This window comes from Perca fluviatilis, chromosome 7, assembly GCF_010015445.1.
Source record: "Perca fluviatilis chromosome 7, GENO_Pfluv_1.0, whole genome shotgun sequence".
NCBI classification, from domain to species: Eukaryota; Metazoa; Chordata; class Actinopteri; order Perciformes; family Percidae; genus Perca; species Perca fluviatilis.
In genome coordinates this window covers 30,696,306-30,722,957 of record NC_053118.1, presented here as the reverse complement: position 1 = coordinate 30,722,957, position 26,652 = coordinate 30,696,306, and the positions used below count along the sequence as shown (strand labels likewise).

Here is a 26,652-nt window from a genome sequence, read left to right as displayed (position 1 = left end):
TTGTATTGAAGTTATTGGGGCGGACATGTACTACCCATCCTATCTGTGTTCTTTCACTGTAATTTTACAGTGGTTATAGCTCAACTCAGGCCCCTGTTTGGTCCAAGATAGCTGTTAATGTTGTTACGTTTCATCATGATTATACATTTCATATATTATATGTCACATGATTAAAATAATTTTTAATTCACATAAAAAGTATTTTGAAATAACGTTACCCTGTAACAGTATTTTGAATTGAACTGTCTGCTGTTGCTAGGCAACGAAACGCAAACAGGTGCACTACTCAGCGTCTAGCTAACTGAAGAATTTGGTGTAGCATAGCTAGAAAGTTGTTTAAAACTTTTCAGTTAAAGATACAATATAAAGACTTAAGGTACCTTGCATGCCTCTGTTGCTGTTACATGTGAATTAAAGTTCAATATGACTGACGGAAATACCTCTTACCAATTGAAACATAACGTTACAGATAGATGTCCAAACATACCGACGGTAAGTGAACTTTAAGATGCTTGCTAGCTAGCTAGCTAGCTAAGTTAGACAACTTTGCTGAATCAAAAAGCTGTGACGCGTTTTAATTAGCATAATAATAATAATAATAATAAATTTTATTTAAAGGTGCCTTTCTCAATGAACATTGTCTTCGAGGATACTGTACACTGAATACTATTTTTTCTTTTAACACCAGGCCGGGAAAGTTATACCTGTAACAGACGGGACTAAATCCTGTTTACAAGAAGCGGAGAGGGTAACTTTAAGTCAATTGTCTGTGTGTTCGTGTGTGTGTGTGTGTGTGTGTGTGTGTGTGTGTGTGTGTTTGTGTGTGGTGCTGACTATTGCATCTTTATCTATGGAGTGCATTCATATACAGTATAATATCAGTTGTATCTCTGAGTACTTGGCACAATTGAAGGTGTGAAATATAAGAAATTGTGAAGGTGCATGTTCACTCTGTCCAATATGCCACATTTTTACTTCACAGCCCCCCACCCCACCAGTGGTTAGGACATTCCGCAACAGCATCCTACCAGAACCAGGAGCTATCAGAGTGCACAAAGGGAAGGCAAATGATCCAGATGTTGCCAAAACCCTTGTTCATGGCATTAGCACCAAATCTTCCCTCACTGTGAGTACCATACCTACGCGTGCACACACACACACACACACACACACACACACACACACACACACACACACACACACACACACACACACACACACACACACACACACACACACACACACACACACCTCCTTGTGGGTTAAAGAGGCAATAAGGAGTGTTTTTATTACCCCAAATTTGGTTGGTTGATTTTACTTTTAGATCAATGCCAGTGAATAATTACTACTCCACTTGGTGATAAGATTTATGGCTCTAAAAACATATGTGTTACCCAAATTTAGGACTAAAACGTTTTTGCTTGTTGGCATTTTAAGATGCTGCTGATTAATTACGTAATTCCTTATTCATAATATGTAATTGTTGGTGTAGCTATAATGGACTAATTTGAGAAAAGAAGATCAGTGGCAGTTTTACTGTAGTTTATTAAGTGTTTGTTTCGGGACAAGCTGAATTTGCTTACAGCACACAGTATTAAGCATATAAACACCCAGAATATGGATATTAGTCCTTCATTTTTACATGATTCTAACAGGGCAGACGCTTGATAAATCCTCCCCAAAAGACCTTGTTCCATCAAAGGTTACAAGAGCTCAGGGAATCGGTGTACGCCTCCAGTCAAAAGGCACCTTTGGGCAGGTCACACGATCAGCGTGTTGGACTTCCTGCCTGGAATAACGACAAAACTACGTATGGCGTGAAAACACTTAAAGGTATGTGTATTTATGGGCAAATGAGGTCATGGCTGGTACAATAAAAAAAAAAAAAAAATTATAATGATAAAAATCAGTCTGGTACATGAGCACAGACATATTTATCTACTCTTATCAAAAAAAGTCAACCTCATACTTGTGTTACTAGTCCTGCAAAATATTTAGATTTTAAAAAATGTTATGTTGTAGGTTTATAAATAATTATAGTGAGAGTAGGAATGATGAGCTTTATTTTCTTTGAATGTCTCACATTCCTTTTTGTCCAGGGTTGGCTGTGCGTGAGATTATTAACCCTTCAAAAACAGCAGAGGAGGTGGACAGGGAAGCTCAGGAGGGACACGAGACTTACATCCGTAGCCACAATGCCTATTTTACTGGTAAGATGAATGGGGAAATAAATATTTTATGCATAAGGCCTTCACTGTGACTGCCAACAATCTATTTGTTGTATTTTGTTCATAATTTTGAAATTTGATTTATGCCTTTCATCACAATAAAATCAGCTTGCTCTACTCCAGGTGAGCGTATTGATAGGAAGTATGACTGGAATCGCTACAGTAAAGACAGCAGGTTTGGAATTCTCACACCTCATTTCAATGACGGACGTAATCTCGGCAAAACTCTCCACTGGCTGGGGGAGACACAAAAGTAAGTGCTAAAATAAGTGGGCATGAGTGTTTTGTTGTTAATTTCCATAACACTGTTTATTCGTTCAGTGTATATCTAACTTAAAGGAAAATAAATCGTACCTGACCTTGCGCTCATGTTATTGTACCGTAGGTTTTACAATCCAAAGATTGTTTGGAAGAGATCTGGGAACAAGGAAAAGATGGCCCAACTAATGGGCAAAACAACCAATGTGTAAATTTCACATTTCCTCTGACCAATTCTGTGATCTCTGGATATACTTTGCTAATTAATGTTAAACTTCACTCTCTCATTAAACCCATCTTTTCAGGAGAGGAAATACCTTGAATCTTCCACCAGATCACACCTTTGGAACTCTTTTACCGCCGGATGAATTTGGTAACTCTTTCCTGGGTTACATATTGGAACATAAAAAAAAAAATACACACAGTGGAGTTTTTTTGTTCAAGTCCCCAAATGTCATTTTGCCTCCTTGGTGCACAGGTGTTGGAGCTATAATTCACTCCACGGAGCCAGGCCAGTACGTGAGTGGCCGAGACCGACAGCGCAGCCTGGTCAACGCAGTGCGGCACCACCTGAAGAAGGTCAATTTCCACAACTTCCCCTCCCTGCTGCAGGCGTTCAGACATTATGACCAGGTATGTTGTTGACCAATACTTCCAATCTGCGGACTATTCAACTCATCACATTTAAAGTAACCTGAACAAATACAGTGACACCTTATTTGGTGTACAGTACAAAGTCAAGATAGCATTGTTTTTCCCAAACACATTATCCAAGAATAATCAATGGAGTCAGAGCACAGTCCTTTCTCATAGTGGACAGTTGTACTTTGTCATAGCAGGAAAAGCACAGGTGTAATGATTTGAATAACATTAATAAACACTTCCCATTTCGGCCCTGGCAGCCATTATTGAGGTCACTGTGTTTGACAAGTCAAAATGTGTCCTTTGAGAAAGGCCAGTTGCAGGCTTGATATAAGGCCAGGGATATGACTCTGGTGTTTACAACATGTGATAAAGAAACAATGCTAATGTAATTCTCCTATCTCAGTCCAACATACTGTACAGGGTTTCCCTACCATTATAAGGCTTATGCGCTGCACCCGAGCCGTTTCGGGCACCACCTAAGCTGAATGAACGTAAAATCAATGCGAGCAAACTAACTAAATTACTTTTCCCAGATCTAATGGTTGTAGTCGGCCTTTAGCAGTCTTTAGCAAGTTTTGTCTTTGAGCTTTTTGAGTAAGCTTTTCCAACATTTTAGACACAGATATGGTATTAATATTGGTCCAAAATGATGTGAAATTGAGTCAAATACGTGCACCTAGGTCTTCCACAAACCTAGGGAAAACACTACTGTAGTCACTGAGCCTTGTCATGTATATCTGTTTATGCATATCACTAGGCAGGCAAGGGAATGATTGACAAAGAGGACCTGCAGGCAGTGTGCAGTCAGTTCCAGCTGGACGTGAGCAGACAGGTTCTGGATGACCTGATGGACTACTGTGACACAGACAAGGACGGACTAATCAACTTCCTGGAGTTTGCTAACTTCCTCAACTGGAAGGACAAGATGCCCATCAACAGTCGAGAGCAATGCATTATGACGAATGGTCAGTTAAATGCATTGTGATATATTATTTTATCTACTATCTAGCTATCCAATTTGGTAACCTCAAAGTGGGCATGCTTTTTCTTTTTCTTTTTCACTTTCACATTTTTATGCATTTCTCCTGCTCAGGTCTTAATTGAGTTGCAAAAACCTAGGCGATTTTTTTTTTTTTATGGTTTTTCAGACTAGGACAACACTAACATCAGCATTTGGCAATAAAAGACTTAGAAGCACAAGTCTTCAGGTCATGACAGTCAAAGTGACTCAGTTAAAATTTTATAATTTTGCAGTTGGAAGATGCAGAGGTTATCTGTGGAGACTCATTTTCGGGAACATTTTCTATTTATTTTGTCCCCAGCAGAGCGTCAGACCAGCACGGCTCCAGCCAACATTGAAAGGAAGCCTTCGCCAGAATCGGCACAGCGTCCTGCCTCTGAGGCCTTGATTAAGCCTGAGGACCTGGAGCCCGTTAAGCCAGGCAGCTCACTGAAGACCGTCAGGACCTTGAGGCGACCCAGGGCAGCCCCAGACCACTTCATCACCTCGTCCACCCTCATCGGGTCTGTGAGTGATCCGTCCACATCAAGTAAGTCAGAAATAGAGATGTGTGGTGATAGGTAGATAAGCAGCATACCCAGTGTTACATGACTGAAGAAAAATAGACGACAACATTATTTTAGTGTCACTATTTGACTTTTTGTTTTCCCGTTTGAAACCCAACAGGTGGGATTTGTTAAAGGGTGAAATAATAAAGAACAGTAATATGCAGACACTCCCTCTTACATAAAGATACCTTCCTAATGACACAAGCATTTTTTAAGTCCTTTATGAAGCAGAGTGAGCATTTACTGTTTTTCTTAGTTTTTATTTTATTTTTAATCGAACATCTATGAGTTTTGAACTGACATCTCCAGTTGCCTCTCCGTCAGCTCTGCAAAATTTCTGCTGAATCGTCCATTTTACAAATATTAGTTGTGCTTTACTGAATGTGGCTGACATTGGCCGGTGATGGCATGTGGCTGTGAGTCCCTCATCAGGATCGGGAAATCAATTTGCCCGTTTCCTGCCGTCTCTGCTAGCCTGGGCTAGCTAGCCAGCTGGCTCAAGTTTTCAAATGTAAACATCAGAATAAAAACAAAGGAAAAGGTGGTAAAGATATGCTCAAGCTAGTGAGACCATCTCCTGACTACGAGTCGCTCAGCAGGATAGGAAAATCAACTCACCAGTCTCCTGCTGACTTTGCTTGCCTGGCCGGTCAAAGTTTTCAGACGTAAACATGAGTAAATACAGAGAAAGTCAGCTACGACCTATGGCTACAATCCTGGCGACGTGGACAAGCAAGACCATCTCTGTGTCCATCTCCATCTCTACATCAGAGGGGGCACCGAGGCAAGCGTGGAAGAATTGAACCCCGACTTCTCTGCTGGGCATCCTGCTGGCCAGTGTGCAGGCGTCAGACGGTGAGCTGGGTGGCCTGCGTCGGTTTCCGGCGCGATGTCGGGAGCTGTGGTGTCTTTTCGCCGAGACTTAATCCTGGAGTGCCCGTACCATTCAACCGGGTGAATTTTTTTCTGCGTGCCGATTTGGCGGCCACATTCTGCGTTATGATGAATCATGCACAAGTTTAAGGAGCTGATGGGATAACATTTCACTGGAATTGTAAAAAGTAAAAATGTATTGACAGATTGAAGCATGACATGTTTGAAATCATATAGTGGAAGACATAAAAAGCTGTAAGTGAACAGATGTGCTGCCAATGCTAAATATACTACGAGGATGATGTTTGAAACTAATGCTATGTTTCATGATTCATCCGTTTGCCAGTGCTCTAATTTCTTTAGGAGCACCTCATTGTTTTTTCATTACAGGCCTGTTAGAGGACATTTTTCCTGATATTCAATAGTTTTATAAGCTCTCATGTAACATGTAACATATTTATATTTAATTAGCTCCCATCTTATTAAAAAGCCTTACTCATCATGTGGTTTCTCTTTACATAGGCAGCCGCGCCTATGGGATCCCGTCTGTGCGATCGGACCTTCCGGCTCCACGCATAAAGAGAGTCAGTGACCATAACAACTACGGTGATACATCCACGGCTGCAGATCTCCTGCATCCATCAGTCCATGCCCTTCGGGGTGTTCATGAGGAACACTTCTTCTGTCCTCGCACCAAGAAGGAGGTATGCACCACGCACAAGCTCAGCAGTAATACAACAAAATAAGATTTACTAAGTACAGGGATATGATAAAAGACAAAAATCCGTAAATTTCACAGTTATAACTTGACCATGTTTTAGTGAATTGGTTTTTGATACCGACACTCATCCTCCTCTTCACAGATTGCAGAAATCTTCAGGAATGTGGGTGTTAATGTTTGTCAGGAGACATTCGACGAGGCCTGGAAGCTGGCGTCCATGAAGAATCCGGCCGGGGAGGTTTGTGTCGAGGTTTTCCGTAACGTACTTAAGGAAATAAAAGCAATGTAATGCTCAAGATGTTTTCGCGTGTTTCCTCACCTAAGTCAATATTTCTGTCTAAAAACTTCGTCATCACAAAAATGTTTGTAATTTGATGGGAGTACATTTTTGACACGAAGATTGGATTTTGTGCCTTTGCAAGTAAATACTTTTTATCATTACATTAATTATATTAATTAACATAGGTGTCAGCCGCTGGGGATGTGAATGAACACATTTAGTATTCAGTTTTAGCTTTCTTGGAAGTGATCCATTCTTGCAAACTCCCAAGAAACTATATGTTAAATTGTGTAAAAATCTTTTTATTTGAGCTGGTAGATTCTATTGCTATCATTCTATTCAGCTGACTTTACTTTACACTGTTACTTTATTGTGATCGTGTTCATAAATCGTTGAAATGGTAAATGTAGAAAGGGAACACATACTCCTTCTTTAATGTCAAACAGACTAATGTGTTGCATCATATAAGCCTTTATTGGAGCATCCATTTGACCTATTTTTTGGATTAAGGTTTTTTGGAGTGATGCCCTTCCTGTTATTTCATGAATTTGCTGGAAGCCAGTTAACAGCTCCTGGCAGAGCACCCACACAAAAGAGGGTTATGTGAAGAGACATACTGTACCTGACACACACTTTTTCAAAATATAGACTTAATTCTTCGTGAGCATCAATTTGCTCTCACACATGCTGGAGGACCTAGCTGCCCCTTCAAGCTGTATCTCCATCATTGGAAACGGCAACAAACAACCTTTTTAAAGTATGTATGAAATGCAGTGGTTTAAGTAACCAATAATGCATCATTGAGCACATGTTACTCTAATAAATAAACTTTCACCTGTCAGGTGTATGGGTAGGTTTTCATCTTAAATCCAAACCAACCCTCTTTTAATAACACCTAGGTTCATATTTTTTTCCCCAGCAGGGGGCACATCAGCATGCATGAAAATGACAAAAACACACATTGGTGGAACAAAGCAAAATGTGTTTATCATTATTATTTACTGTGATTGATTCTTCTTGGTTTTAAAATCACGGATTAGCGTCAGTCTTTGCCTTAAGTGGTCTTTGTTCTGGCCTGGACATTAATACCAGTTTCCTGCCAAAATAAATGTCAAAACTACAAACAAACAAGAGCGCATGACACTAAATAGCATTAAAAGTAAACAAATAAATTAGTAAAATACAAATGCTAATCAGAAATACTTTGCCCTTAAAGTGCATTTTTTAAGTTTGTTTTTATTTTATCTCCCTGCACAACAAACAATATGCATTAAGGCATGTGTGTTGCTGTCCAGTCTTCATTAGTCACCACACTATATATATATATATATATATATATATATATATATATTATATATATATTATATATAAAATAACACCTTCACAAATTCAGAGATAAACATGTCAGCCAACAAAAGATGTGTTTCCCCCTATTACGGTCTGTTGACAGAGAATCAAAGTCTCTCTTCAATTGAGAATAGAATTCCATGCACAGAAACCGCTCATTTGTCATGTCAACATTTCATTTTTCTTTTGTTGCAAGCAAAATATCATCTTTTGTTGGTACACCTAAGCTGCTGTGAAACAATGTTAAATATTGGATTGCTTTGGATTTAACAATAACAGCCGGTGTGACTGTTTCTATGCTGGTAAAAGACCTGAGTAAATACTGAGCGGTACGTTCTCCGTACCTTTTTAATTGGTCATTCAAAGTATTAGATTTGATGTCCAAGCATATTTATCTTGTAATTCTATTAATCAACCTTGAAATGGAAAGTCTGACAGAGATAGCACAATTAAATGATGGCGTCTTGGAGCTAAGACACGTTCAGACATACAGACACACAATTTTAAAGAGGTACGAGGGATTGTTTACAATCTGTTTCGCTAACCAGATTAATGAAACAGGTTGGCACGCAGCCTCGACTGATGCACACGTCTGAAGATTACAAAACAGCAAAATAACTAATAAAAAAACCATTAGCTTTTTGTACGTTCATCACTTGTTTTTGTTTTCTTGTTAATTTCCATTAAACAGTGATGCACAGGCGTAGCAAATTGTTTAATGTGCTCTCACCATGTCCATGAGCATATTGACATGTGCTAAACTAACCACACTCATTTAATCTCATTAGGATTCTGCAAGATGCTCCACTGGAACCAAAAAAAAAAACCCACGCAAACTTCCATGGACCACTTATTACTATGCAGGAAAATTAGAATAATCCTCAGCGTATTTCATTATGCATTAATTTGGCGGCGGCTAATGACAGAATCCTCTCTGTTTGTCAGATATGTTGTCAACATTAATAATATTGCAGCAATCTTAAACAGAATGGGATGACACGCAGCATTCACAACCCTGTCAGACGTGATGTTTTTGACAAGTGACAAGCTCCTGGCAATGACCGTAGGCACAGGCACAGGCTGCGTTTGAGTTAGTTCAACGGGTGGGGAATTTTCTGCTAGAATTTGTCACTCTTGCTTGCAGCGATGCAATATACAGCTATTTTCACTTGGTACAAGACTTGTGTTGTGATCTCCTCGATCTTGCTTAAAGAGTCAACTGTATCGCCGACAACCATGTACCAGAACATCCGCCCCCTCCTGCTTGCTATGGAAAATGGATTATCTTGATGCCTGTTGCTTGTTAGGACAAGTACCGAATACATTTACACAAATATATTTGCTAATGCGAGTCAGTCGTTAACATTAGCCTGTTGATGTTGACGTCAGACGCTGTTGTAAAAGTTAGGGACTGTACAGAAATTGTTAAAGGGATACTTCACCGATTAGCATTAAGCTTTGTATCACTAGAAACCAGGTAGTATTTTTGAATGACCGTGCTTCCCTCCCTCATGTCCCCCTGATTCGAGAGATAGCTTAATGCTAATTGGTGAAGTATCCCTTTAAGGAAGAGGCACTTTCATTTATCATTTATTTACTACTTTTGTAATGTCTTTCTGTGTAAATTAAAGGGTCAAGGATACAGTTTGGTGCTTATGATCAAGCAATTTATTGATACAACTTATTGGTTTAACAAACTCAGTTTCTACTAATCCACTTTTTCTGGAACCTTCAGCTGCATCTCATGTGCTGTGTCCGAAATCACATACTGTGCATTACATACTCAATACGTATAGTTAAACATTGTGTCTGTTGTGAACATTGTCTTCACTAATGCATTGTGTGATATTAATGCCGGCCTACTGTCCAGTTTTTGCATACTGTAATATTTTACCGGAAATATTGATGGAATTTCGGACACAACCATGGTCTTCCTCAGTGAATAGACTTTTCTAAGTTGTCATGGAGATGCCTTAATTGTCATCGCATGGCCCTTGCCATGACAACTAAGCAAACTCCATTTGCGGAGGATGGCTATGAGATGTGATTTAAAAGCTCTGGAAGAAGCTGGTACATGGACCAGGAGTGAGGTTTTTTAGGTAGGTAGGTGTTTATTTTATAACACACTCAACAGCTACTTTTAACAAGACACTTTAAAAGTCTTCCTCCAGTGACCTCATCACTCTATTCATATACTTTATCTAGGCTAAAAACACCTGACACCAGTGATTCAGAGGAGTTGTAGAGTAGGTCTAGGGGCCAGTTGTTCAAAACATTTAATCTGGATCAAAATTATCCGGATTTGGAAATCCCATTTTTTGCTATCCAGGATCAGGTAATGCGTCTTACTTTTATGCCGGTTTTTCAAAGCAACATTGGATTGGCTCACCCTTATCCAGATAGACAGTTTTCAAGATTACCAAATCCGGATCTGAAGTCTGGCTTTGGTTTGCTGCAGTTTGGTCAGCTTGATTTGTTCCTCTGCCAGGAGTATCTGTGCTTCTGCTCTTTCACTTTCTCGTTTAGACATGGGGACAAGATCATTTCTATTTTTACTTTACTATACTGAATAGCTTAATTGGTAGCCTATGTCTACTTCATCTACTTTATCACTGTTACAACAGTTACACAAGTCAAGTGCAAAATATAAATAAAAGTATATACACTACATGATACAGATGTATTATTTGACCAATTTTAAAGTTTTACTACATTTTCTTCCTGGAATCCACCTTGAAATCCTAACCCCTGTTGGGATCAGGATAATCCTGTTTTTTTGGATCCAAATTATCCAAATTCTACTGACAAGTTTTGAACAACACAAACTGAAGGTTTGATCCAGATTAAAACTAGGATTGGATTCCGTAATCTAATTGCATTTCAGAATCCTTCTTTCCCTTTTGAACAACCCATTTTCAAGATTTGATCCAATCCGATAACCAAAATCCGATCAGATTACCTTTGAACAACTGGCCCTAGGAGTATGACCTCGGAGAACAGTCTGCTCACAAGATTTTTATTAGCGGTGTAAAATCCCTGGAGGGGGGCTTCTGAAGCATCTGTGGGTCAGAAGACACACTTCAACTAGTGAGGTTTGTTCATTTATAAAGTTCTGAGGTCTTCCGTTGTCAGTATAGCTTCAGTATTATGGCTCTGTGTCCCCTTTCATGTGATCCTAATACAGTTCTTCAATCTGCTGCTCGCAGATGTCCAGCTTAAAGTTGTCTTTTATGGACAAGTAAATTCAGCCGATCACTACTCCCCTGTTGTGTCCTGATGACTGACAAATGGCCTCGCAGCGTCGAATCAAATCATTCGGCCAGTTTCCAGTGCCAGTGCCAAACAGTCGTGACTGTCCAGTCAGGAGAAGCTCCAGTCGTCAACTCTCGTTGGAATCTGGAAGGAAAGGGGCAGACCTGTTCAACCAGATCAATGATACTTTACTCCCCAACTATGAACAGCTCCCCACACTGATGGAAATCCTTCAGAAGGGAATTCTAAATGTGTCTTAGTAGTACAAGTGTATTCAAAGCGATGAAGAAAAAGGTATATTGATTAAGGGTGTATTCACACCTAGCTCATGTGAACCAGTTGTTTGCGAAACCTGGACCGTTTAAAGGCCCTGACGCACCAAGCCGACAGCTAGGGACTAGCGAGAGGCGACGCGACAGTCGGCCGTCGTTGCCTCTCGTCGGCCGTCGTTGCCCTTGTCTGGGCCAACAATTAGCATTGGAACACACCGCAGAGACTACAGCCGACGGCCAAGTACCACGTATGTTCTGCGCCTGCGTGAGAGGAAATAACTCTCCATACCAGCTGGCGGCGGTAACCTATTCGTCATTCAACAAGGGAAACCGGATAACGTTGCTTTGATACCCACAACAAACATTGCTGGCTCGATCAGCGGCAGAACCGAACAGAGCCTACGGTCCCTCTGCTTCACTCCCCGCCGGGAAGACAGCAGACACTGGGAGATGGCTAACTGGACTGTCCCTCTCCCAGTCGGTCATCTGTTCTCTCTGGAAATAAGTCTCTCGTTAACTTGCTAATTTCACCCACCCACCCACGCCTTCATCATACACTGGTTACAGAAAATTAGCCAAACTAAATTGTAACTCATCTGGCGATAGCAATGTGCTTTCCTTCGATTTGACAAGAGCAGGTGAATTAAACAAAGTTCTTACATTTTACTAATTTAGAGACTTCTGAAAAAAGACAGACGAAGGCCGACGCTTGGCGACGGTGCGGGACACACCGCACAAACTAGGCCGACGGTTGGTCACCGTCTGCCCAGCTGTCTGAATATGGAATATGTGAACACAGCAATCACACTCTGATGCGGGGCAAAGCAAGTGGGCCCAGATCGCCTTGAAATGGTGGTCTCGGCTCACCTCCACTCGAACTCTGAAGCGGTTTGTTTACAGTCAGAACGCAATTGACCCTTCCATCCGAAACAACTAGGCTTTTAAAGATAATCTAATATTAACATGATGTGCCGTCTCAAGAACAATTGTTGTGCGAGCGTGTGGGAATATGCACACATCAGAGCCCATCTTCGAAAGCAAACTTTTGAGGCGGCACGTCCTCTGATAAGATGCATCAGGACATTGTTTTTCTAGCCGCAGTCTAGATGCTTGCTGGAGCTGGATATTTTGTTCATCTAATTAATACTGGTATTGACATAAACGCAATGAAAACAATTAGCAATACACGCTCCATAATGAAGAAGAGAAAAAAAGAAAAAGGAAGCGTTTTGAGGCAAATCTTCTCGGTTATATTTCTGACCCATGAGAACAGTTTTCTCAAGCTTGGCATTTGTTTACTACTTTTGGGCTGCAAGGGGCAAATGCAACAATTGCATCAAATTAGTCCCTGAATTGATTGGAACAAAGCAATTGAACTGCAGGTTTGAAAATGCCCTAACACTCAACTCAAACAAAGTTCTGCTAATTGTCTCGCCTTGAAAACAATGAGGTGAGGATTCTGAAAATAGCCCCCTTATCCTGCAAAACTGTCTGTTTGCTAGCCTTTGGGATAACATTTCAAGTGTAACAGGCTTTCTCAGGGGGGATTTCAAGACCTGAAACAATAGGAAAAGAGAATCTGGCCAACTAGATAGGTGGGCATTAGGTAGAATAGCCACACCATGTGGTGCAGCAGCTAACCGGATTACTGATGGGAAATGGAAAGAGGCTTTGACTGTTGCATGCACTGGGAGTGAAATTATTTCCCCTTTCTGTTACAGCGGTGAATCATATCAGTATACTTTAGACCAAAATCAGAACAACTAGTGATGCAGTAATGTTATAACATTTCTTGACAAGCAGTCAAAGGTCTTTTGTCAGACATGAAATACATAACATCGATGGCTTCATCTAGCTGTTAAAGTGGACAACCATTCCATTAATTTTCCTTGACATAACATTTCAGTAAACAGCTACAATACTGCTCGCACAATATTTGGCACCTGGTGTGCAAGAAGGAGCAGTGGCACTGTTGGGAAACAGTGGTGAGTTTATTAGATATATTATACAGACGGTGATCAAGCATGGAGAAAGACAAGATATGACGTTATGACGAGACTTGTTTGCTCGCATGCTGTATGTGAAGCGTTTTGCTGGATACTCAGAATTTCATTCATCCAGTTGGTGTGAATGAAAATGTAAAATATAAAAAGGAGGGAGACAGCTGGTCTGATTATTTGTGTGCTTGTTCAGGATTTTCTTATTTGGACCTATTTTGCCCCAGTTGAGCTTCACAGATTGCCTGTGTGTCTGAATATTCAGAAAGTGTGCCACTATGCCTCACTGTGAACTTACAGAAGTATTACAGTGAATACAAATAGGATCATAGGATTGTCTCTTGCTTAGTTTTTATCCAATATCATTATATTAATAATATAATATAAAATATTGTATTCCAATCAGTGCTTCTATTAATATTTCTTGGTGCATTGGTAGCAGTCCTCCAGTGAAATAAAATGTCACTTTTCACTGTTTTCCCAAGTGAATTAAATATTAGATCAACACTCATCCACCCACACGTCACACTCACTCAAAAAATATCCTTTCCACATATATTTGACTCGCCACCATCAGCTTTGTGGCTCGGTTATCTAGCCTCGTGAGACCGTCCTGATCTCGCAAGCTCCAGTTTTACACTCGCAGATCAGTCTGGCATCTCGAGATAGAGAAAATTTGGAGCCGTTCGCCAAACGACCTGGCCAATCAGCGTTGGTTTTGAGGCGGGTTTAGGTGGTGATAGACAGATGGTTTATCCAATCAGCTAACCAGTATTTTCAGCCAGCGGTAGCCCTAATTCTGTTAGCTGCTCGCTAATGCTTTTTTCTCTTCGCTATGCTTTGCCTGCAGCAGCAGGGGCTTGTGGTTGTATTTTCATACGCTTCGTTGATCCAATTGGTTGATTTGGCCCGTCTATCACCAACATAGGTGATAGACAGATGGTTTATCCAATCAGCTAACCAGTATTTTCGCCCCTTCCCAAAAGTTCTCCAACGGAAAGTTCCCAGATGGATATGCCGAGCAATCCATCTGGCGGAGTCAGGTTATCGGTTATCCACCCAACAAAAAAACAGACATGCCATATGTTGGAAAGCCTGCAGGTAACTTTGAGCTTTTGCCAACATATAATTAAGTCTCTAAGTAAATATTTGAAGCAAACACCGATTTTGGCACATAACATCTGAGCAAATTAATGATAAAAAAAAAAATTAGCTTGAAGCAAAAAGTCCGCACACACTGCATGTAATAAATTTGGAAATGTCAAATCTGAATGATGGAAGATTTGATTGTAAGTCATACTTTTGGACGCATGATATGTCTGTGCAGACGACAAGCTGAGTGCTTACTCATAGACTGCTGTCACTATTTTCTTCTGTGGGCCACCATCTTCACTAGAGGCCACTTTGAAGATCTTTGTGCCCTCTGGGTCATCAGGGCCTTCACATGTCGACAGGAGCCAACACCTCATGACGATGAAGCAGAACTTTCTACCTGCAAGGAAAAAGACGGAGACCATCCAGCAGACAAGTTAGCCGTAGAGATCGTGATAAAAGCTTCTTAAAAAAAAGGCCCATCAAGTCTATAAAGCAGAATTCTTCACAATCACACCTGAGAGCTGGCAGTTATAACTACATTCGTCTACAGGTGATCCTCCTACTACTAGCGCAGGTCATGGTCAGAGTCCATGACGTCTTCCTTGATAGGGGAGCATGGACGGTTTTATGACCTTTTGACTAATAGCATCTATTTCAAGAAGTACGCTCAAACTTGGCAGTCAAGCGGTACAAATGCTTTGTTGGGGTTGTCAGCTGACCAGAAAGGGACCCTAATGGAATACATATTACAACTCAAGTGTCCCGAAATCACTTTTGTCAGTCAGTGTTCTCAACCTGTACGTGTAATGTATGAAGACTGATCGCACAAAGCTCACCATATTGATCAAAGACCACAGACACGTCTTCTGGGGAAATAAATATAATATCGTCCATTGTGACAGCGAGCTGCCGTCTCTGAGCATCGGTGAGAGACCTGCACCTCGTCTGAATATAATCTATCATCTGAAATGATGGAAAAAGAGATCATCAAAACAATAAAACTGACATGGATAATTAATCCTTATCCCCACAAATTGAATACTTTTACATTGTTAAACCCTTTGCGATGAATTTGAACCGATATTTTTTGAGGATTTATTACATTATACCGTACTCTGCTGTGCAGTGTACTGTACCTGGATTATTTTTTTAAATGAAATTTTTTTTTTTTATTACAAATACATGTGGGCCTGCGGTAAAACATTTACTTTTTATTTGAATATATCTCCAGTTTGTGTGTGCATGAACCTTATTTCCATGATTTGTTACCTCATTGGACACAATCCCCACTAGCTTGTGGTATCTGCCACTGGACATCATGTTGGAGACGTGGACCAAAGCCTTGGATGGATGGGGAACAAAAAGGTGATTTATTCACCTGCATGACGTCCTGTTAAAGGTGCAGTACGTGAGTCTATGCGAAGACTGTTGATATTTGAACTCAACTGCTAAACATCATAGGCTCCGCCCCCCCAGATTCACGGACAGAGAACTACTGGCCGGCACATTCATATGCATCCCTCCCACCCCTACCATCAACTATCACTGCCTGTTGCTGATTGGCTGGAACAGTGTTTTGTGGCTCTTGCACTCCTTTTTGTTTGTTTTCCATTTACACAGCCAGAGGCCTGTACTACAAAGCAAGATTTGGTAACTTCAGGTTCAACCCAGGGTTTTGTGTATCACGACGGTGGATCACTTGTTACCGGGTTAAATTGCCGTGGCAATTTATACTGAACACCTAACCTGCTCGGTTATGTTGGAGATTAGAGATCAACCGGTGTAAAAGCACCGCCTTAGAAGATCTGGTGGAGCTCGGTGTGCGGAGAGAGAGAGGTGCGCTCATAAAAGTTAAAACATTTAGACACCGACAACCCCGTTAACGTTCCCTGATGGGTATTGTTATGAAAGATATAGATTTCCAGCGGAGGGAATTGCGTATCTTTGTCGGCTTCTTGAGCCGTGCGTTGCCAATGCGCACATCAGTTTGAATTATGTTTTTATATATTTTTTATTTTCTCTCACGATCGCTTACCACTGCCAGGGTTGCAACTGAAATAATAGGCTAAAGCAACGACAGCTTATGGAAAGCAAGCAAGTGTAATTATGGTCAGTCTTGGTCCTGACTGATGAAGTGATATTGATAAGCGTTGTAATTTACGCATTTACAGCATCTGTTTTTTTTTGCCAGCTTTCCTTCCCGTTTTAGGAAGCAGCGACTGTATTGCATTTTGCCTGTAAAACTGTGTCTGTGTTCTTCATATTTATGTAGAATTATAGTTTGCTCTTCTTATGTAAAATATGCGGCTCTGGTAGATGTTTGCGATTGGTCGTGTTTTGCAAACCCCGCCTCTTTTATGTGAGCGCCATCGATGGATTGGAAAACAAACTTTTTTTTCATAAAGAATGACTCAACCCGATTAATCTATTATCAAAATAGCTGGCAATTAATTCGTAGTTTACAACAACTAATCAATTAATCGATTCATCTTTGCAGCTCTAATCAAAAGCAGCTTTGTTTGAGATGGACAGTTTAATATGGTAAAGTGGCATTTGAGAGTTGCAGCTGAGATACATTAAGACTTTGAAGGTGTTTTCGGTCATTCAATTAATAGATTTAAAAAATAAAACTATCCACATCGTATAATTCCTTCCCTCTAGTTTTTTTCATGCATCTTATATTATGTTTGACCTAGCGACCATGTAAAAACCTCTTGTAGCAGTAGCAGTTGGTAGAAGACCAGCTGATACTTGGGTCAGTAGTTACCTGCTTTACTCCTCTTTCAAACTCCGCAGAGTTTATGTCTACCTCAAAGTACAGATCGATGAGATACATGATACATTTGCACCGGATCCATGTGATCGGGTCCGGGATGCCGACTACGGAGACAGCGGGCTGACCGCTGGAGCTCCCCGGCGGCCCGTCGGCTCCAGGCTGTGAGCTAAACAGTCTGTGTTTCTGACCGGCGAACTCGAACCTCCGCCTGCACAGCCTCCGGCTTTGTGCTCCGGACACCCCGGTGAAAGGACGCGCAGGTAGCACACACGCCCACGCCCACTGCCGGTGCACGGTCGGCTTCCTGCTGCAGGACGGGTCCCTCTTCCAGGAGCAGACCCCGGGTAAGCACGAGGCGAGGCCGCCGAGCTCCTGGCATGCAGCGAGGCTGGTGATCCGCTGCATCAGAGCGAGCAGGCCGCGGCGTTACCGCCAGCGTCTGAACCACGAACCGGGGCTGAAGCTACCTCCATTGTCACAGAGACCGGGTTGTATGTAACTCACCCCCACATGCTATTTATGGTAATAATAGGCTCGTTCGAGATGAACTGCGCCTCGCCTGTAAAGTAGACGAGAGCAGGCGGCAGCAACGGGGGGCGGGGACAAAAGTCCGCTCTCAAGTCGGACAGTTTTCCAGCTGACTCCAGCAGCCTTCAGGCTGAACAGGAAGTGACACAAACACTGTGGTCCGATTCCGATTTAATAAAATGTTATCAGACCCATATATCAGCTCCTACACAGTCTTCACTTGGTTTTATTATGACAGAGTAGCTGTCAAAATTATCTACATGCGATCTTTGCTGATTTTAATTAACAACAGACTGTAGGTGATCTGTAATCTGAACAGATTTAGTCTCTCTGACTTCTAAACATAACTATCAGCCACACAACATGTGTTCTGTAAGGAATAAGCTTTTAAATCAGACAAATCGCAGTTAAAATCCCTCCGATTCAAAATCAATAAAAAGTTTATATAAAACGTCATCATGTTGAGTTGATTCTGAACCAATCAGCTGTTCGATCAGCTGAGAGGCCGGCGTTTCCCAGCATGCCCTGGGTCCACCTGCGTCCGCGTGCAAAATTACGAATCCCACTATGGCCACGCCAAGACCCGCCCTACGAAGCAGCTTGATTGGTTAGGGTTAGGCATTTCACCTCGAGTGGTTATGGTTAAGGTTAGGGGATTGGTCAGGGGATAGGACCTGTACGTGTTAGCATGGACGCCTGGCCAATAGTAGTGTGTGAATGCTATTGAAGGGCGTGGCGTGGCGCAATAGTGGGATTCGTAATATCGCACCGCCTGGCTCTTTGTCGTACCATCTTTGGGTGAAAGATCGCTGCCTGCTCGGCCTTGGCTCGTTGAATTTCGTTGCACGTGTGCATGAGTCAAGCATGGATCAAGGCACGAATAGATGCATTGCCGTGATCGTTTGAGATTCGTTCACGCTGTTCGAGAATTATAAGTGTCATACCGATGTTAGCGGTATGGTGTGATGCATGCTCAGTTTAAACTGCAGCATAAGGTCTTACTTAAATTTGTGATGTAAAATAACTTTTCTTTACATACAATAAGGTGGTCATTTTAAAACGTTTTAGCTTTATGATTGTTTGTGCTAGTTAGCTCAAAACGCCATTCAAGTGACAGCCTTTGTTGTGTCTGATTGTACGTAGCTAGCAGTCATTTCAAAAACGGTGCTTTATGATTGTTAGATTGCTAACGTTAGCTAAAAACGCCATTAAGCATCTAGTAGGCTACTTGATTGCTAACGTTAGCTCAAACCGTTTAGCATCTTGTAGGTTACTTGTCGCAAAGTGACGACGCGCAACTCACATCTGCACTCGTCGCAAAGTGACGCAGCGCAACTCAAATCTGCAGTCTACTCACTTTGGGTAGTGACAGTCACTGTCCCCCCCCCACCCGAAAAAATATTTTAAAATGTTAAAAAAAATAGCTTTGTTGAGATTCGCCCGTTTTCAGCGGCAGTTTCAAAATATGAGATTTTCATAGTAAAGGAGTGTCAATGGGATTTTGAGCTTCTATGTATGTCCTATTTACCCACCGAACTGTCGTTATTCAACTATGACAGGGTAAAATCGGTTTTGCATTCTATCACCCCTTTAAGAGAACTGAGGCCTGTACTACGAAGCAGGATTTGGCGTTAACGAGCTAACTTCAGGCAACACATTTCTACAATGTTCCGTTACATTTTCTGATCAGTTTCCCCCCTGCCAAAACGTCTTCCTGACCGTCACACGTTTGTCTCACCAGTGAAGTTTGGTTGCCGTAGATATACTGTATATGGGGCAGCGCCGCTGACCCTCGGTAATACAGCCTCCGGTAAAAGTGAAAATGAATATGTTTGTTTTTTATTATTCCCGTTTTTAAATCATAGTTGCCATCTATTTCTCTCCACAATGTTGTTTACTCCTCCGCCAGGCAGCATAAGACGCGTTCATATCTTATTTATTTGGCTGGACCTCTTCACATCTCCCCATGTCCACTGCTTCACACTTTATTTAATTACTTGCATGGTTAAAGAAAATAAAACCGTCTTAAAATACTTTCATGAATAAAACCAACCGCATTCCTGATTCTAACAACATATTTCCGTTTTATGCTGGTTAGGATAGGAACTTCTTTTAAAAGAAGTTTGTGGTAGTGGACACCTTCTACTTTTACTAAGGTAAATATGTCTCTTATTATTTGTACTTTTACTTGAGATTCAGTACTTTCTCCACCGCGACTCCGACAACCATCTCTAAGCAGTTTCCCGCTTCCCAGGAGGTGCACAGGAAGCATCATGTCCTTATATGGGAATTTTTGGGGCGTTTTCTTATAATAATTAGGAACAACTGGCACGCGGTTTCAATTACGAAGATGTGGGATTCATCAATCCTAAGAACACAGGTGCGAACAATTCTGCTGTTTAAGAACACGTCATGAATCCAACGTAGACTTTTCTTAGAAACTTTCTTAAGAACATTTTTAGGAGAAAACTTAGGAAGATATTGGTGAATGAGGCCCAATCATCTGTATGACGCGCCGTTTGAATAATTCAGATCCACTTCGAGATAGGCTTTTAAGGATTTATTGTTCATTTGAAAGTAAAAAAAAAAAAAACAATAAACACAATCCAGTGGCCTGAAAAATACTGCAAAAAGTAGATGTGGAGAAACTTGCGGTCAACAGAAAATGCAAAGACCCAAATTGTACTCCTTTAGAATGTTTAGGTCTTAATATCAGCCTTTCACCACAAATGTCCTTTGTCCTTGTTGTAATTTACAGGCCTCCCTCAGCAGATAACAGCTTTTATGAAAACTTTGAGAAGCTCTTAAAAGAAAGCAATCTTGATAAAGAAATTTTAATTATGGGCGATGTTAACATCAACTGGGAAGATAAACCCTGTAGAAAAAAGCTCAAACAAATTACAGACAGGTTTGATCTAACACAAGTTATCCGTGGGCCAACAAGAATAACAAACTTTACCAAGACGCAAATCGATCTCATATTTACCAACAGACCAGAAAGAATTGTATATTGTAAATCATTCAATATGTTAACAGGCCTATCAGATCACAATCTAACTCTTGTCAATAGGAAACTTACCAAAAAACGCTTCCTTTCCTGTGCTAGTGGAAAAAAAGAAACTATTGCAATCCCCAAAAGTAAAATTCAAAACTTTATAGCTGCAGCTAACCAAATTCAATGGGATGAAATTTTGCCTTTGGTTGATTATGAAAAAGACAGCCAAATATTTTTAAAAACACTTGAGAAAACTATTAAAGAATTCTCACAAAAAATCAAGGACAAACAACACAAAAACACTGTACCCTGGATAAACCCAGGCATCATAAAACTCATGAAAATGCGAGACCAAGCCCTAAAAATAGCAAATAAAACTAAACTGACTCATGACAGAGGTCGTTTTACTATGTTAAGAAATAAAGTTGTAAGAACATTAAGACAAGCAAACGCAGATTTCTTTCTCACTATAATCGAAAAATCAAATGGAAATGCTAAAATAATATGGAACCAGCTAAGAAAAATGACAGGTGATCGCCCCAAAGAACAAAATACTATAGAAATTAAAATACATGACCAACTAACAAATACTATATTGAGGTTGTAGCAGAGGCGTTCAATCACTATTTTATTGATTCTGTGGCTAACATAGCAAGCTGTTTTGCACCTGAGAATATATACACTCCTCCAATAGACGCTTGTCAATCAGTTTTCAGTTTCGTAAACATCACAGTATCTGAGGTATCAAAGACCATTAAAATCCTCAAGATGTAAAGATATTTTTGGTATGGATACAGTGATGCTCAAGGAGCTTAGTACATCAGTCACATGCCCCATTACCAAAATTATCAATCTCTCTATTTCACAAAATATGTTCCCAAGCATGTGGAAATCAGCTATTGTTGCTCCTATTTTCAAAAGTGGAGATCCTCATTCCATGTCAAACTATAGACCTATCAGTATATTGCCCACAGTGTCTAAGATTGCAGAGAAACTGATAGCAAAACAAATTATTAACCATCTAAATACCACACCCAATGCTCTCCACCCTATGCAGTTTGGCTTTAGAGCAAACTACTCCACTGAGACTGCGACATGCTTTTTCACTAAAAACATCAGAGCTCTGTTGGACAGAGGTGGGGTTGTTGGTGCTGTGTTCCTTGATCTCAAGAAGGCCTTTGACACCGTCAATCATAAAATCTTGTTGACAAAATTACGACGTTTCAATTTCTCGTTAAATGCGCTTAAATGGATTGAGTCTTACCTCACTGACCGCTTCCAACATGTTCGAGTCCAGTCATATAAGTCAGAGGCCCTCGGTCTGACCACCGGTCTCCCTCAAGGATCAACTTTAGGACCTTTGTTGTTCTCACTTTATATTAATGATCTCCCGTCCGTCTGTTCTGATTGTTCTGTGCAGATGTATGCTGATGACACCATAATCTATGTTCATGGTAGTAATATCTCTCAGGTGGCTGAGAAGCTCACTAACACCATGATTAATATTACAGCTTGGTTAGAACAATCCTGCCTGCAGTTGAACACATCAAAAACAGTAGCAATGTTCTTCAGCAAGTCCCACAGAAACTTTAATGTTGAGCCGCATGTTTTAGTGTCAGGAGAAAGGTTGCAGATCGTGTGTGAATACAGATATTTGGGGGTATCAATTGATTCAAAGTTGTCATTTACATCACATGTTAAACAGGTCTGTAATCGAATCAAAATTAACCTCAGTAATTTTAGATACATTCGCCATCAAATGTCCACACAGGCAGCAAAAATGTACATGCACTCGATGATCTTGTCACATATCACTTACTGTTTACCCATTTGGTCACAAGCTAGTGTAACATCTCTGAAACCTCTGCAATCACTCTACAAACAAACTGTTAAAATCCTGAACAAAAAACCAAGCATTTCTCATCATTGTCCAATATTACAAAAATACAGATTACTTAACTGGGAAAATATGGTTAGGTATTCAAAACTATGTATTGTCTATAAAATTATTGACGGTTTATCATCCCCTCCTCTCCACCAGTTTGTCAACATCAGAACAGCTGATCACAGCAGAACCAGAGGTGCAGCGAGGGGAGACTGTATCATTCCATTTAGGAAAAGTGTATTTGGCCATACTTCCTTCTCTGTTCGAGCTGCTACAGAGTGGAACCTTACCCCCATAACCATCAGAAATCTAAACACTTACAGTACATTCAAGATCCAGTTAAAGAAATGGCTCATTGATAATCAGAACTGTCAACATTACCATTAACTCCTTGACCTACTCACGCTGCCCCCGTTGGCTTTTTGAACCTGTGTGTGTATGTGTTCGTGTCTTTGTCTAATGTTTGTCTGATTGTGGTCTGTTGTGCTCCTATTGTACATTTTTGCCTTAATAGTACCTTTTATCAAATGTATTTTAAATGTTATATTGTTATGTAAATGTGTAATTTTACATTCTTTTAGGGTGACTTTTTTACCATCTGTCTAGAGACTGCAGATGAAAAATAGCCTTCTGGCTAACTCTGGCATATTGACAGAAATGTTTATTAATATGCACTGTCTCTGTAATAAAATAAATAAATTAATTAAAAAAATAAAATGGCTCCTATGAAAAGCGCTATATAAATTCAATTTATTATTATTATTATTATTATTATTATTATTATTATTATTATTATTATTATTATTATATGTATATATGTGTCTGCATACGTACATCATACAGTTTATATACAGTTTAAATAATGTCATTTTAATATCTATTTTTTGTCCTCCTTACCATTAAAATATATAGGAGGATGAAGTCAATTTTACAGTGCCCAGTGCATCAACTGGTGGCTGGTACCACGTCAATACAGGACTGAGCTGCTGCACCTTCTCTGTTGGCAAGACTGGCGCACTTTGCAAGCACCAAAGTGCAGTGGTGCAAACATTTGGTGTGAGTGAGACACTCCCACTAACAAGCACACCTCATCTCAGGAAGCTCTTCTATGAAATTGCTTCAGGTAAGTGACTTGTGGTTGTTCTTCATGATGGGATGTGGACTACAGTTTGATGTGTATTAACAGGGACTCTCAGGAAGGGAGGGAGGCTTTGTGTGTGTGTGTGTGTGTTTGTGTGTTCGTTCACACAGGAGGGACCACTCCAGATGACTGGTTTGAAAGCTTGACTTATGAACAGCCTGTGGAGCCAAAGTCAGTGTTGGGTGAGTACAAAGTCCCTCCACCACTATGATGTTCTTTCAGACTGAGAATGTTGAAATTTTTATTTAAGATGGATAATGTTTTTGTTTTTTTATGATCAATTATTTATTTATTTTCTTACAATCATTCATACATTGGAGAGGAAGCATCTTCACAAAAAACAAAACAAGAAACCTTAGGCTGATTACATCATCATTGAAAATACAACAAAAGCACAATAAAGTGTTGCTTAATTCTGATGCTTGTTTTTCTTCTCCCCTTATCCCCCTCCAAACCCCACCCCACCCCTAACAAGATTCGCTCAAGGTATTGAAAAGTTGAAAAGAAAAATAAATAAATAAATAAATAAATACACACACACACACACACACACACACACACACACACACACACACACACACACACACACACACAAACTCACACACTACCTCTCAACCCTTTCCCATTGCCACCCGTCCATCCTTCCTCCATCATAGAACCCAAAGCGTGACATTGAGCATTGTGTATATTGGATAAATATCTCATACTTGAAAATATCAAGCGCATCCTGATTTCCTCCTTCATATTATAAAATCCACAGAGGTCAATACAATATTCTAGATAATAAAAAAAACAAAACTGAGTGAGGTATATGCAAAACATTTAAACATTATACATTGTATACATTAGATGCACATTCCGAAAAAATAAAATATAAATAAAGCAAATGTATAAAACAAATCAGAATGTAAACAGTAGAAAAAGTCTGACCTTGTCTACATTATTTCATTTATCTTCTCTAATAGCCCTGACCAGCAATCAATATTCAAGGTTTTGGCATAAACGTGCTGTAGAGAGCTCTAGCTGAGCAATATCCCGGTAAGAAGAGAGCCATTTCTTTACTAGCAATGCATGTGGTGGTTTCCAGCGACAAGCTATCATTCTTTTGACGGCTGTCAAACCAGCTAGACGAAGACGCCTATTGTTAATAGTTAGCTTTAGAGACGATGTGTCATTGAGCAGAAGCAAATATGGTAAGAAAGGGATGGGTCATTTAATGATACTAGACATGATGGATGAAACAAGATGGATAATGTTATGGTTTTTTTTCTAAAAAGAAGAGTGCATGGATGGAGAATCACTTGCTCCAGCACTGAAGATCATCTCAGGTGAAACTGGCTTTAAAGAAAACTAAAGAAAAATAAATTGGCGCATAAACCACAAAAAGAAAATGTCAAGGCCATGATAAAACTGTGTTCCATAAGACCAAAGTATAGCGGTAGAATGCCTAAAGACAATCACAGTGAAGAACTTGCTTATTTTCTCTATCACAGAGGACCACCGGTCCAGTCAAGAGGAGGCTGTCGACACATCAGCTGGGCCCAGTAAGTATACTTATCACTACTTTTCAGATTGATCCAATTGTTTCACTTACCACCAACACTAGACAGAAGAATCAATTCAATTGCTGTTAAATCTATCCAGGCACAGGGACAGAGTCTTTGGAGAGGGAGCTGGATGGCATTTTGGGGATCCTCAAAAAAAAAAGACCTCTTCAGTCATTTGTGGACAATTTAAAAAAAATTAAAACTGACAGTGCTGTCCAGTCATCTTTGTTCTCCTATGGAAAGACCAGCTGTGTGCCTACTAGGATCCGTGCCACACCAAGGGGATTTCTGCAAACGACCACTAAGATTGGTGTGCAGCCAACGGCGGTGTCGCGCAAAAAGGCAGCTTTGGGGGGAAGAAGAGCTCTGGGTGATTCCACGTTGCACGGCGTTCGTTGTTTACTTGCGGGAGCCATCTTGGAAACCAGTCATGACTAGTCGAACGCCGTGCAACGTGGAATCTCCATAGACAGTATGGGAATCTCAGACTCATTTGCTCGTTTTCGACTAGTCATGACTGGTTTCTAAGATGGCTCCCGGTTTTGAGCGGTATGCACCCCTAGTGGGGAAGAAAAAGCAATTCAATTGAAGCACTTACCATGAGATCACAGGTTCACTTAGTTTCAAATGGTTATAATGACATGCATGTCTGTGTATGTCTGTTTTCTTGTATTTCACTTACCTCATGGAATATTTTCCATGTGTACTCATTTGGGTGTACATACAGAAGAAGGTTCACTTAGTTTGAAGTGGTTATAATGGCATCAGCGAATGTTTGTTTCTTTGAACTGCTTTAATTTATCATTTTATTTCATCTATTAATTTTATTCTAAAGGTGAAATGAATGCAAGATGGGTTAGGGTTGCAAGATGTATCCAAAGTCAGTGAGTCTAATCTATTCTGTTGACTTTCCCTATCTGCGTTGTTCTATTGGCCTAGAGCAGTGGTTCTCAAACTTTTTTCAATAATGTACCCCTTTGGAATTGTTTCTTTAAGCCAAGTACCCCCTGACCAGCGCTAATCATTTTCGGTAGAAAAAAAAGTGTATATAAACAGGAACAGTACAGCGATGTCAGCGATAGATTTACTAAACAACAGCCTTGCAATTAAATAAAAAAAAAACGTTTAAATGCTAATGAGAAAAAGAGACAAAAACTTGGAAAAAGATGGTACAAAGAAGGAAGTAAGTAAGGCAAGAATAGGTCAAAATAGTATCAAAAACAGTGACATTATATAAGAAGAA

General features: G+C 40.3%; 2 protein-coding genes across 8 annotated transcripts; one reads left to right on the top strand and one right to left on the bottom strand.

The window, feature by feature from the left end:
* The first annotated feature begins 250 nt into the window (after positions 1-250).
* On the top strand, positions 251-26,384 carry efhb (EF-hand domain family, member B). Of its 6 annotated transcripts, none has more exons than XM_039806567.1 (17): positions 251-492; positions 689-748; positions 983-1,126; positions 1,656-1,833; positions 2,100-2,210; positions 2,337-2,481; positions 2,614-2,694; positions 2,792-2,859; positions 2,965-3,119; positions 3,889-4,096; positions 4,457-4,681; positions 6,096-6,277; positions 6,437-6,532; positions 23,634-23,844; positions 23,973-24,044; positions 25,356-25,406; positions 25,507-26,384. In XM_039806567.1, exons 1-17 carry the CDS (start codon positions 424-426, stop codon positions 25,845-25,847), a joined length of 2,397 nt encoding a protein of 798 aa, XP_039662501.1. In that variant the 5' UTR covers positions 251-423; the 3' UTR covers positions 25,848-26,384. The 6 variants fall into 6 exon arrangements, with proteins under 6 accessions (XP_039662501.1, XP_039662500.1, XP_039662502.1 ...); XM_039806566.1 differs by having other exon boundaries at positions 4,454-4,681; XM_039806568.1 differs by having other exon boundaries at positions 252-492; positions 2,352-2,481; positions 4,454-4,681; positions 25,507-26,382.
* si:dkey-82o10.4 (uncharacterized protein LOC797793 homolog) lies at positions 9,567-17,927 on the bottom strand. 2 transcript variants are annotated; one of them, XM_039806573.1, is made up of 5 exons: positions 17,305-17,926; positions 15,807-15,878; positions 15,374-15,500; positions 14,790-14,934; positions 9,567-11,317 (listed from the first exon to the last, which is right to left on the bottom strand). In XM_039806573.1, the coding sequence occupies exons 1-5, from the start codon at positions 17,716-17,718 to the stop codon at positions 11,233-11,235; spliced, it is 843 nt and encodes a 280-aa protein (XP_039662507.1). In that variant the 5' UTR covers positions 17,719-17,926; the 3' UTR covers positions 9,567-11,232. The 2 variants fall into 2 exon arrangements, with proteins under 2 accessions (XP_039662507.1, XP_039662508.1); XM_039806574.1 differs by lacking the exon at positions 15,807-15,878 and having other exon boundaries at positions 17,305-17,927.
* Positions 26,385-26,652: the final 268 nt, after the last annotated feature.

What these genes read in the sequence shown, in the direction of transcription:
- si:dkey-82o10.4 (XM_039806573.1), bottom strand. Translation starts at nt 17,718, where the DNA reads ATGCAGCGGATCACCAGCCTCGCTGCATGCCAGGAGCTCGGCGGCCTC. An exon ending in TGGGGATTGTGTCCAATGAG is followed by an intron (nt 15,501 to 15,806) that starts GTAACAAATCAT and finishes CCATCATTTCAG; the next exon opens with ATGATAGATTATATTCAGAC. An exon ending in TGTGGTCTTTGATCAATATG is followed by an intron (nt 14,935 to 15,373) that starts GTGAGCTTTGTG and finishes TTTTCCTTGCAG; the next exon opens with GTAGAAAGTTCTGCTTCATC.
- efhb (XM_039806566.1), top strand. Translation starts at nt 424, where the DNA reads ATGACTGACGGAAATACCTCTTACCAATTGAAACATAACGTTACAGAT. An exon ending in GCAATGCATTATGACGAATG is followed by an intron (nt 4,097 to 4,453) that starts GTCAGTTAAATG and finishes TTTTGTCCCCAG; the next exon opens with CAGAGCGTCAGACCAGCACG. An exon ending in CGACACATCAGCTGGGCCCA is followed by an intron (nt 25,407 to 25,506) that starts GTAAGTATACTT and finishes AAATCTATCCAG; the next exon opens with GCACAGGGACAGAGTCTTTG.